The 12,854-nt window shown below is 39.8% G+C and overlaps 1 protein-coding gene across 13 annotated transcripts in view; it reads right to left on the reverse strand.

Moving 5' to 3' along the window:
* Window positions 1-12,854, reverse strand: part of PAN3 (poly(A) specific ribonuclease subunit PAN3) — an 84,548-nt gene that overhangs the window by 3,560 nt on the left and 68,134 nt on the right. For 7 of the 13 annotated variants that reach the window (XM_080612052.1, XM_080612050.1, XM_080612049.1 and 4 more), the window contains 4 exons: window positions 7,103-7,242; window positions 6,395-6,524; window positions 3,485-3,549; window positions 2,515-2,653 (listed from right to left, as the gene is read on the reverse strand). In XM_080612052.1, the coding sequence (XP_080468178.1) occupies window positions 2,515-2,653; window positions 3,485-3,549; window positions 6,395-6,524; window positions 7,103-7,242 (474 nt within the window). Of the gene's footprint in view, window positions 1-2,514; window positions 2,654-3,484; window positions 3,550-4,624; window positions 6,525-7,102; window positions 7,243-12,854 lie in introns of those variants that run through there. The other 6 variants (XM_080612051.1, XR_013956347.1, XR_013956346.1 and 3 more) reach the window with 6 other exon arrangements.

Genomic DNA, 12,854 nt, shown 5'->3' on the forward strand with positions numbered 1-12,854 from the left:
TATTCTACTAAAAAAAACCACCCCAAAACCACCAAATAAACCAACACCCTTGATTACCTAGTTATAATTCACAAATAAATAGGTAACTTGGAGTTAAAGTCGTTCCACATTTGTTTTCATGTTTTCTTACGACTTCTCAATTTCAATTTTAAAAAATTGTATGTTACGCTATGTACTTTAAGATGTATCACTAAATCCTAATTTGGAACAGAGGAATATCCTACTTTACATGCTGAAGTCCCTTCCAACACTATGTCTTACATTCTCCCCACTTCACAAGAAATGGTTATCAATGGAAAACTGTCAGACTCTTACAACACAAAACTTCCGTAGCTCTGTTTTAGTCAATACACTGGTATTTCCCAATACTTGACACTACAAACTTTCTTGTTCCAATACAGAAGGTGGGGCAGAGAAGTGGGTTATGATACTATTGATAAAGTTTTTGGAAATACAACCCTAGCAGGATTAAAATAAAGGTATTATAATGTTGTACTGAATAGCAGACCAATTAAAGTTGTCACTGAGATAACAAAGTTGACACTGCTCAACACCAGCTAGTGGAACAACACAGTAAATTAGTAATTTCTTGCTTTTGTCTTCTAAAACAATGTTCTTAGCATAGCCTTAAGAGTTGGAACCTCCCCAACTTAAAGTTCCTGCTTCATGAATAGTTTTAAAAGGACAAAAGCCAATTAGCTTTTAATTCTTGTGAAGTAGGATAAAACCACCACCACCTTCTAACATCCATTACAAAATATTATCACAATTAAGGTCTTTGTGAAATATTGTCTACTGTCTCAATTAGCATCATACAAGAAATCAGCAAGTTATCTTAACGCATGTAGGATATGGAAGATCTGTATTAAGAAAGCCACACAGTAACTAGAAACATCAACATTTATGGCTTTCTTTCTCTCCCTCTGTGAAGGCAGTTGATTTAAACTGAGAAGATCTCCCAAATGCCACATTGAAAAGAATTATTATTTTTTTTAAATAGGGCAATTTTCATTCAAAAGGAATGCTTTTTGAATGTAGCAGGAAAGCCCAAATAACCATTTCTACTAATACAAACTACAGTTTCAGAAATGTTTTTTTACAGTGTATTTCCAAAGTAGAGTTCTGCAAACCTTACATTTTTGTGTGTGCTGAGCCCACAACCACAGAAGAGAAGAGCCTCTGCTTATAAAAAGGTAAGCCATGAACATTTATAGAACAGGCACTCTTTGACATCATCTCTTACCTGACCTATGAATTCAGGACTGTCCCCTCTTGCTACAGTACCGTATGGGTCACTGCTTTCAAATCATGATGGCATTTCACTGCCTATTTGAGTATCAACATGCTTTCTTTTTGATTTAGCCTCAATCCCTTTAATGTCCTTTTTAAAGTGATTACAGACACCAACCAGAAAGATAAAAAGGAGGTTAAAGAAATGCACAGCAGTGGTCTAATAGGAGATTAAAAGCTCTGACAATTCAGATAAAACATTCTACTGTAGTTAAGTCAAAGACTTACAGAATGTCAAAGAATCTGAATATATTAATCTTTTTCTAAAAGAGAAATTTGGCTATCCTAATCCCAGAAAAGAAATACTTGCCACTGAAAAACTGTATATTGTCAGTGTCTGCATCACCATTCCCTACCGAGTGAGTGGAATGACCAAGCAACTACCACAACACCAAAAAGAAAAAAGGAAGAAATAGCATCCTATGAATTACTGAAGTTTGACAAAACATGAACTAAGCTGAAAACTGATCTGCCAATTAAAAAAATAATTAGCTCCTGTACTTTTTAAATTTATAGAGCAAAACAGTTCTACAGCTCATGAAGATCTTGTAGTCTCTCACACATATCCCACTATTAATCATGAGAGTGCTCAGCCAAAATATTGCTAGTGGTGCAGCTCTTAAAACAACTTCAAATAGCTTTGTTACATCAGCCTTGGAAAACAAAGGGTTGCAGAGGCTAGGGAAGTTACAGAACTGGACTTCGCTTTTTAAGTCACAGACATTTTCCAGCACTGTCCTACATGGTAAGGATTTTGCAGTTTTCTCTTGCAGTTTCCCTCCTGTCTCCTACTCTGGTCAGCACAGTTTATAAATGGATCCTCTTGCCTTATGATCATCCTCTGTTTTATCTATACCAGCAGAAACCTCCTTCAGTTAAAGGGGTTTTACGGATCCTTTATGCTGTGTTGAAAGACCAGAGTAGCATAAAGGGACCAGCATTGCTTATCCACAGAATTCAATGCATTCCAGGATGAAAAGTTAATACCGTATCTCATGCTATACGACCAAATTCCAAGTTTTTAATATTAGTGTACTAAGTTTATTTAAAATATGCATAAATGTATGAATATCAGCTTAGTGAATACATTGTTATCATCCAAAATGGGGAAAATAACCATTAATTAAATCAACAGAATTAACTTGCCAATGCTTTGAAGTGGAATATTATTTTAAAGAAAGTTAACCCGAACAAATTTTTAAAAGCTAACCAAGTATAGTGTACCTTGTTAAGACATGAGATAATGTGACTGAGGTCAATCCAAGGAGTACCCGCTTCTGTCACCTGATGGAAAAGGTGATCTCGAAAGAGCTTCAATAAATACCTGTCTCCAGTTTCTGACCACGTTGGGTCTTTCTGAAACCTGGTGTAAAACAAACGCTCATATTAAAGCTCAGAAAGTTAAGAAAAATCAAACCCCACATATATATATGATTCTTCAATCTAAACTTCAAATCTATACTTACTGCTCTAAGCTACCTGCTATAATTTGCAATTCAATTAGTCTCCCCCCTGCTGCAAAGAGAGGATATACATATTCAAAGTTTCTCAGCTGTTGAAGCACCTGAAGCTAACATCTAGCAAGGGCCACAGAAAAGTAATGGTAGAAAGCAAGAGTTACCTTCAACAAGTTTAACATGTTTGTAATGCTGGTTTTTAACATTTACAACTCCAAGTCTATTCAATAGGATGGAAAGCAAACCACAAACATTTTCATGTAGTAGTTGATTGAAAAAAAAAAAAAAAAGCTGAAAATAAACTAACTTAAAACCAGTGGATGTGGCACTTGGTGACATGGTTTAGTCGAGGTGTAGGGCATGGGTTGGACTCGATCTTGAAGGTCCCTTCCAACCTGGTAATTCTGATTCTGATTCAGTATCCACACCATTTACTACAGTTAAAGCAAGCTATAGATTTCCTCAAAATCTATTATCACTCACAAGAGATTGCCAAGAGAAACCATACTAAAAAACTTAAGCAACTTTTGCATGTCTATATGTAGCTTTCTCTGCTCCTTTATTTAAACTTTTGATCTAAGTTACTTATCTTATTTTTCTCAAAGCTTCTTAAATACTCATTTCTTCAGGGCCAAAATATGGGGAAAATGTTTAGCTTAAATTTATAAGGGAAGAAAACTTGCATTGCAAACTGTTTTTTTTACATACTCTATACAATGAAAACAAGTGTTTCTTACTCTGGCCTCTCATTGATTGTTCCCAATTTCGCTAGAAGCCTAAACAGCCTTCCATTTTGCACCTCCTAGAAAACAAGAAAGACGTTATTAAAGTTTCTGAAACGTAAAATTAAGACACTTATTTTCAAAAGATATACAATAGAAATGCAAACAAAGCGCTATTAAAGTGATTTATTTATTCAAAGAGGAGGGTATAATTTTTTCATAAAGAGATCGAATGCATTATACTGTGTATTTGTAGCTCATTTTAGCACTTCATATTCAAATTATAATGTGGAAATTTAACACCACCACCTTGCTGACCCAGCAGGAACTAGATCAGACAATCTATTTCTTTGTGGAAACATGTGTCTAGTCTCTTGCTAGCCTATATTTACAAGTATGCTAAAATACAGTAAGTTAAACAAGAATAATACACTTTATATATACACAAAGTTATAAAGACCGGTAGAAGTATAACACCATATTTCAGGTAAAGATGAAAAGGATCTACCAGATCTGTTTTTCAAAAATGCTTTGTAGGCCATTATTAGTAAATATTTTGCAACAATATCAGACTAACATTTAAATTACAATTCATTCCAAATATAATTTTGAAACAAGTTTTTCCAAAAAAGCTATAATGTAAGTCTTAAGACAGTATAAATTCTGAGTCAAACAGTGGCAGAGATAAAGCAATGAGAACAAGTTCAAAGACAGAACATTAAAATTACACATGCTTAGAATACATGCAACTGAAAAATTAATTTCATACATTTTTCCTCATCACTTAGGATACAGTAAAAAGTTACATCCTAGCTTACATTACACTGTGGATTAATCTTTTGTTTAAGTAAAATCTGCTCAAAGCCAGCAGGAAAAAGATACTGTCTTAATATTATTAATATTCTCCCATATTCTCCAACATTATTCATGCTAAGATGCATCTTATTCCATGCAGGATCATACTAATTTCAAATTAATTCAGTCTGGAGTAGATTACTCTGCACAGCTCGGTAAATGAAGTAGGTCAAGGTGACAATAGCCTGACCTCAGACAAACTATGGGCTGCAATACTTCTGTTACCCATCTAAAAACATCCAGCAGAACAGCTTGTACCACAACAGTAGCTACACTTACAGACTGACAGGGAATACTTACCTTGTCCAGCAAAGGTCTATACAACTTCCAAATAACTTTTTGTATGTGGCCACATACACAAAAGCCAAAACTGCATCTGTGTGAATGCCACTGCCCTGTAGATTCCCAGTCAATGATGACACAATTGAGCAATAACACTGGCAAAAGTCTTCAGGTGGCCTCTTTACAAGCTTGGCAGCCTGTAAAAGGCAGAGAGCTCTTCTACAGAGTGAATTAGAGGACTTGAAAAACTGAAGATTTGAATGCTGTGGCACATAAATGATGAGAATATTAAGGTGAGAAAAGAGGTAGCATAACGGTGTCACTCCTCTGTGAAACGTGTTACAGGAGTAACAAAATAGTCATGGCTTCAAGAAAACAAGATTGTTAACTACATACAAACCACTTCCAACATCAGAAGCCCCTAAGCTACAGATGCCTGCATACTTGGAGGACACAAGGAAAAACATCATACACACTAGTATCGTTCTAACATTCTCCCCTAAGCATCTGCTTTGGGCAGTAATCAAAAGAGGGTACCAGTTGAGACTTCAGGGGTACTGTGGCTCTGATGTTACCAAGGATGTGGTACTACAAGCAAATTACAGTATAGCAGCTAATTAGTGACTGCTATTTATCACTGCCAGGTAAACAGCTATTGCCAAACTAGAGGCTATGCTCACCTGTCACTGTTACAAATGACTGAAAATGCAGACTGCTTAATACTGATTGCAGGACAATCTCCATCTTTGTTATGGGAAAAGGTTTAGCTGCCCACACTTGTTCAGGCACATTAGCCAACCTTAACAAGAAATGACCTTAAACACCTTCAGAGCAGGTGGTGACTCGGTGTGGGCATCTGTCATCTAGAGCTTTGCAGCAAAAGTAGATACTGCATTGCTCTTCTACAGCTCTTTGCTGCTGCTAAGATTTCAGTATCTGTCACTAAAGAGGGAAAAAATGTTTTCCAATAAGCCAGCAGTGGAGAGATTAAGAAAAATCAGTCCACCAGAATGTCCACCAGTAAACACCTCTTAAAAGAATCAATTCTCTGTAAGGGAAAGGAGTCACAGGACTCTATTAAATCCTTCAAAACTTAATACCCTATCTTCAGCATCACGAAAGCCTTAGTACTATATCTCAGTCTTGTTATAAAATCTTGTTATCAGTGGCTCCTGATGAGCAGACACACTTTCTTGCAGAACACACACTAACATGGGACAAACTATTTATTTCCTTTGTGGCTAGCACTTGATACCTTGATTGAACATGATGCACTAACCAGACCCCCACAGCAAGAGATGTACAGCCCAGGGAAGCAGAGGGTGGAAACTTTTACCTCCATGATCTAGCATTCATTTGGAAAGGAAAATGTATGAGGTAAGTAAAGGTGCACTGGAATACAAATCTATCCAAGAATTTAAAGGCAATATTTGTTCTTTACAACCTCTAGCACAGACTACATTATCTAGTGTGTGATGACATATATGTCCTTATTTACTCAGAATACCACTTTTTAACTGTTCTATGAAGAACATCTTTTCCCCAGGACTTCTGGTTGGACATGGAAGATCTTACTTCAGTTAAAGACAGCTAAGGACATCCTAAAAGTGGTTCTTGGAGCTTTTGGACTTTCAATACCTTGAGCATAGACTTCTCAAGTCTGCAGAGAGATTATTTAGGTTGCTACACAAACAGAAAAAAAAAAAAGAAAAAAAAACGGGAGAAAACATTCCTTTGATAAGATACAGCTATAGGAATACTGACTACAGGTCTTCCCACGGGATTTACCTTTGCAAGGTCCTCCTCTATAACATCATTTCGCATCTGAGCAGCATCCAACTGAGTATAGAATCGTGCACCAATCATAGGCATGATATCATTTACACTGCGAAGCCTGTTTTGGTCAGTCAGCAAATACCTGCCAAAATATCCCCACCCCAAAAAGATTACTTAAAGATGCTGCAAATGCCAAGAGAAACATCCTATTATGATTTTATAACTTTTTCACCCTGCTACCTGTTTAATGCACAAAGTTAAGAATTGCAGCACTTCTTCAAAAATACATTAGGAGAGGAAACATGTTAGCTTGCATGTATACATCTAGTCAGTTATTTATACAAGATAGGAGCATGCTTTCATGGAACTGTAGTTCACCCCATTCAAACAGCAAGAACAAACTCAAAAGACAGAAGACATGAAGATTCAAGATTGCAATGCAATTGTTTTTCAAATGACAGCAGAGGCACTCCTAATTTTTACAAGGAGCTAACAGCATTTAGCAAAGAAAGGACATTGATTTTATTGGATACATCATGAAAAAACATAGTATGCAAACAAATCTTGTTATATTTACTGATGCACTGACTCTGCAGACAAGTCAGTGACAGTAGTTTTATCTATAATCTTACTTGCATCTAAAAATACCATTTGACATTTTCATTTGTACGTTTAAAAAAATTAGTAATTTCCTTTAAAAGATTTATTAAGCAAACTTACAAAATCAGATTCTTCAGATCAGAGGAATAGTTGATTGTCACCAGTTCCATTGCTTTCTGCAAATTCTCTCTCTGAATTCCTGATAAAGAATTGCAAGCCAAAGCCAACACAACTTTCCCCAGGGAGATCAGATCTGCTTGCTAACAGGGAAAACACACACAGACAAGATTCTTAGTACAGATAAATATTACCTATGGTACTAGATGGTGCTTAAAAAGAGACAGTTCTTTAATAACCTTAGAATACAACTTGGTCAACCAAAATAAGTGCTATTCAAATCATAGTTCAATATGACTGTCCAAGTTATGGCAGTTAAAATATACAGAGGAAAATCTGTCCCGATTTTCTGTCCTGAAGCCTAGCAATTTCTAGGTACTATATTTATCTTCGAATGCTTAAAATTTACTTATTTTTAGCTTAAGGACAATACCAGAGAGAAATCTTTTGTAGTGAGTTGAAGTTCTGCAAAGAGGCTCTCCTAACCACCCACCTCATTCCTGACAAGACAAGTTGTTGGTGGCAAATAGAGGAAACCATCTCAATACAAGATGTAGAAATACCCATGAAGGGTATAACAGAAACAGCATTTGCTGGACTATCCTTTCACTCTAGATTCCAGCAAATAATGCTTCTACCTTACAGAGCTCAAAAATTTTAATCTCTGATGGGCAGTGTGAAAAGATATGAGCTGCCTGAAACACCTAGACAGGAACAAGCCTGTATGACTGACAAATTGAGCAGCATCCCATTTTATGAAGAAATCGTCAGCATTATTAAATGCTTTCCTTAAAAGTAGAACTGCTCTTGAAAGATACATACATACCTGCATACAGGTTGCTTTGCCACAGCAGAAAATTCTGCCAATTTTTATGGACAGCCACCAGAAATTATTCTGTAAAGTTATACCAGATTTTAGAACCCACTCCTAAAAACAGGAACCTATTTTAGTAGCAGACACTGAGAAGCACAGCAAAAGCTGCCCAATTCTTTCCATGAAAGGACTTTCAGCTGCACACAACTTGGCCAAACTTGAAACACCTGCAGCTTTCCATGCGGGATGCCTGCTTCAGACTGAATTTAAGAGTCAGCTAAAAATACAAATTTAGTATTTGCCAGACTTTTTATTTTTTTTTACTTTTGCAAAAATATCTTACTTCCTCAGAAAAGTGAAAGCTACTAGCTACCAAGAATGTCAGTTCCTTAGTCTAGACCAAGGCTGTGCCATTTAGCAGAGAATGCAGCCATACAAGGAATATACCTTCTGTCATGTCTGTAAGAAAGGCTAAAAATTTGGCAGCACTGCAACATTAAAAGTTCTGCTTAGAATCTGACAGCTTTAGAAAAGTGCTGTGATAGTGAATGTGCCACAGCCCTTCCTCCTAGAGATGTAACCATGTTTGTTGCCTGTGGCTGCAGCAGCTTAGCAGAGCTTTCCGTGCAGCCGTATGTCCCAGATCACAGTATCACAGTATGTTAGAGATTGGAAGGGACCTCAAAAGATCATCTAGTCCAATCCCCCTGCCAGAGCAGGAACACCTAGATAAGGTTACACAGGACTGTGTCCAGGCGGGTCTTGAATGTCTCCAGAGAAGGAGACTCCACAACCTCCCTGGGCAGCCTGTTCCAGTGTTCTGTCACCCTCACTGAGAAGAAGTTTCTTCTCAAGTTTAAGTGGAACCTCTTGTGTTCCAGTTTATACCCATTACCCCTTGTCCTATCATTGTTTGCCATTGAGAAGAGCCTGGCTCCATCCTCATGACACTCCCCCTTTATATATTTATATACACTAATAAGGTCCCCCCGCAGTCTCCTCTTCTCCAAACTATAGAGACCCAGCTCCCTCAGCCTTTCCTCATAAGGGAGATGCTCCACTCCCTTCACCATCTTAGTCGCCCTGCGCTGGACTCTCTCCAGCAGGTCCCTGTCCTTCTTGAACTGAGGGGCCCGGAACTGGACACAATATTCCAGATGCGGTCTCACCAGGGCAGAGTAGGGGGGAAGGAGGACCTCTCTTGACCTACTGACCACCCCCCTTCTAATACACCCTAGGATGCCATTGGCCTTCTTGGCCACAAGGGCACAGTGTTGGCTCATGGTCATCCTGCCATCCACTAGGACCCCCAGGTCCCTCTCCCCTACACTACTCTCTAACAGGTCATTCCCCAACCTATACTGGAACCTGGGGTTGTTCCTGCCCAGATGCAGGACTCTACACTTTCCCTTGTTATATTTCATCAAGTTTCTCCCTGCCCAACTCTCCAGCCTGTCCAGGTCTCGCTGGATGGCAGCACAACCTTCTGGCGTGTCAGCCACTCCTCCCAGCTTAGTGTCATCAGCAAACTTGCTGACAGTACACTCAATTCCCTCATCTAAATCATTGATGAATATATTAAATGATACTGGTCCCAGTACTGACCCTTGAGGCACTCCACTAGATACTGGCCTCCAACTAGACTCCGCCCCATAGACTACAACTCTCTGGCTTCTGTCCTTCAGCCAGTTTGCAGTCCATCTCACTACCTGATCATCCAGACCACACTTCCTCAATTTAGCTATGAGGATGCTGTGGGAGCCTGTGTCAAATGCTTTGCTGAAGTCAAGGTAGACCACATCCACCGCTCTGCCATCATCCATCCACCGCGTTATTTCCTCATAAAAGGCTATGAGGTTGGTCAAGCATGACTTCCCCTTGGTAAAGCCATGTTGACTGCCCCTCATAACCCTCTCATCCTTGACATGCCTTAAGATGGCATCAAGGATAAGGTGTTCCATCACTTTCCCAGGGATGGAGGTGAGGCTGACCGGTCTATAGTTACCCGGGTCCTCCTTCTTGCCCTTTTTGAAGACTGGAGTGACATTTGCTTTCCTCCAGTCCTCAGGCACCTCTCCCGTTTCCCAAGACTTGGTAAAGATGATGGAGAGTGGTCTAGCAATGACTTCCGCCAGTTCCCTCAGCACCCGCGGGTGCATCCCATCTGGACCCATGGATTTATGGATGTCCAGATTGCTCAACTGGTCCCTAACCCATTCCTCATCGACTAAGGCAAACTGCTCTGTTGACCTGACTTCATCTGAGGTCTCAGGAGTACAGGGCTCTTCAGGACTGCCTCCAGCAGAGTAGACAGAGACAAAGAAGGCATTCAATAACTCTGCCATCTCTGTATCTTCTGTCACCAGGGCACCCATCCCGTTCACCAGTGGGCCAACCTTGCCTCTGGTGTTAGTTTTATCAGCTATGTATTTGAAAAAGCTCTTTCTGTTGTCCTTGACCCCTCTCGCCAGATTTAATTCTAAGGAGGCCTTAGCCATCCTAGCTGCCTTCCTACATCCTCTAGCAGCAGCCTTATATTCCTCCTGAGTGGCCAGCCCCTCCTTCCATGACCTATAAACTCTCCTCTTCCACTTGAGCATACCCAGCAGTTCCTTATTTAGCCACGCAGGTCTCCTGGCCCTCTTCCTTGACTTCCTATGTGTCGGGATGCTCTGATCTTGAGCTTGGAATAAGCAATTCTTGAATGTCAACCAACTATCTTGGGCCCCTTTACCTTCAAGCAGCCTTGCCCATGGGATTTCCCCTAGCAATTGCTTGAAAAGGCCAAAGTTTGCCCTGCTAAAGTCCAGGGTTGCAATTCTACTTGCTATTCTACTGGTCCTACCACACAAGATCCTGAATTCCACCATCTTGTGGTCGCTGCAACCAAGGCAGCCCTCAACCTTTACTGCTTCGACCAGACCTTCTTTTTTAGTGAGGATGAGATCCAGCAGCGCTCCTCTCCTGGTTGGCTCATCCACCATCTGCATGAGGAAGTTATCATCCATACACTGGAGGAACCTCCTGGACTGTGGCTGGGTTGCTGAGTAGTCCTTCCAGCAAACATCAGGGAAGTTAAAATCCCCCATGACAACCATGGCCTGTGACTGTGAGGCCGCTCTCAGCTGCCTGTAGAAGGCCTCGTCAACTTCCTCACCCTGATCTGGTGGCCTGTAACAGACACCCACAAGAGTATCGCCCCTGCCAGCCTGCCCCTTAATTCTCACCCCCAGACTCTCAACTCGCTTGTCCCCTGTCCCTGGACAGAACTCAGTATATTGCAGCTGCTCTCGCACATAAAGAGCAACCCCACCACCCCGCCTGGCTGGCCTGTCTTTCCTGAAAAGGACATAGCCCTCCATGACTATATTCCAGTCATGCGAGCTGTCAAGATGTTGAGGGACTGAGAAAAGAAAACCTTTCCAGGTCTCTCCGTGTCACCACTGTTTTCATATCAAGTCTGATTAAGCAACACAATTGAAACATGGATACAAAACACAGCAGAAGTTTAAAAGCACAGTACTTCTATAGCTAATGAAGACAGAAACAGGATGTGGAAAATGAGACAGAAACAAGAATGACAAATTGGTGGGGAAGGAGATAGACTCAATTTCCTAAGGAACCAGGAATTCCTGAGTATCAGCCTTCCTTTGTACTTTGGTAAAGAGAAATGAACCAGAGCAAACAACCCCATTTTGGTGGGAACCCACTTGTTTCCATTACCAAATAGGCAATTTGAGCAGCTCAGGATATTGCTATAGGACGCTAAACAGAGAAATCTTGTTGATGCAGTATCTATAGACACACATACGTCACCTGCCACAATGGCATTTTTATCATTGTCTCTAAAGAAATATGCAAGTATTTGTATTAATCATAATCTTTCTTCCTTCTGCAATCCCCTACTTTACCCTTTATACCTTCCAACTTTTAGTAATTCAGAAGGATGTATCCTATGAAAATTCTCTGATTATTCTCTGATTATCATCACACAACCCTGAGATACTGAAAATACACAACTTCAGGCAAGACCCTATGAAAACAGTCTTCTTTACATAGGCGTTTTTATAATACAGATTCCATTAGATTTTAAAAATGGCTAAGAAAGTCTTAAATTAACATCAGCCATGAAATTTTAAATTCAGGGTTTTGAGCATTTGACTCACAACCATCATTTGTTTGTTTTGCAGGTTACATCTAATAGAAAAATTGGCAGAGACAATACAATAGACCAGTGCAGCGTCAAACACGCATACAACAAATTACAGTCAATGCTTAACTTGCTTTAGTTGCAAAGTGGCTTGGGTTCATTCCACTAATTTCAGGAACTTAAACTTCATACAATTCAGTTAAGAGTCTGATCAATCTAAGATGTCGGTAATTCTGCAAGACAATATGGATCTTGAGTAGGCTGAATTGGTCTCTAGAGGTGCTTCACTATTCACTGACAGCCAAAACCCTCAAGAAAAACCATTATTACAATGCCCCATGTTTAAAGACTTAAAAGTGCACAAAGGGAGGCAGTAATTTTCCTGTGTAATAAGGGAATCAGAGTATCTCGAATTGGAAAGGACCTTTAAGTATAAGGATCAGCATTTATGGAAGTCTGATTCCTATTTTAGAAGGGGCAAACCCACCATCCACTGACCAGCTCTATCCATGCAGACAGCACACACAATGTCTCAGAAACAGAGGTACGCCACACTTTTCATAAAAGGAAGCAATCCGTATCTGCCTATTAAGCCCCAACCTCACCTCTGAAAATATCAACATATTCATTTCTTCCTGCTTCTAGGCAGAGAAAGCTTAAAGGAGGCACACAAGAACTACTCGACCTCCTTGGATCAGGGCTCCAGAAATAAATGGTGTATTCCTGTGGCAGCCTTGTGAGTGCAAGGTACAGATCAACATTAGGTATGACCGTTTCCTTGTGTATACACC

Source organism: Psittacula echo, assembly GCF_963264785.1.
Source record: "Psittacula echo genome assembly, chromosome: 3".
NCBI classification, from domain to species: domain Eukaryota; kingdom Metazoa; phylum Chordata; class Aves; order Psittaciformes; family Psittacidae; genus Psittacula; species Psittacula echo.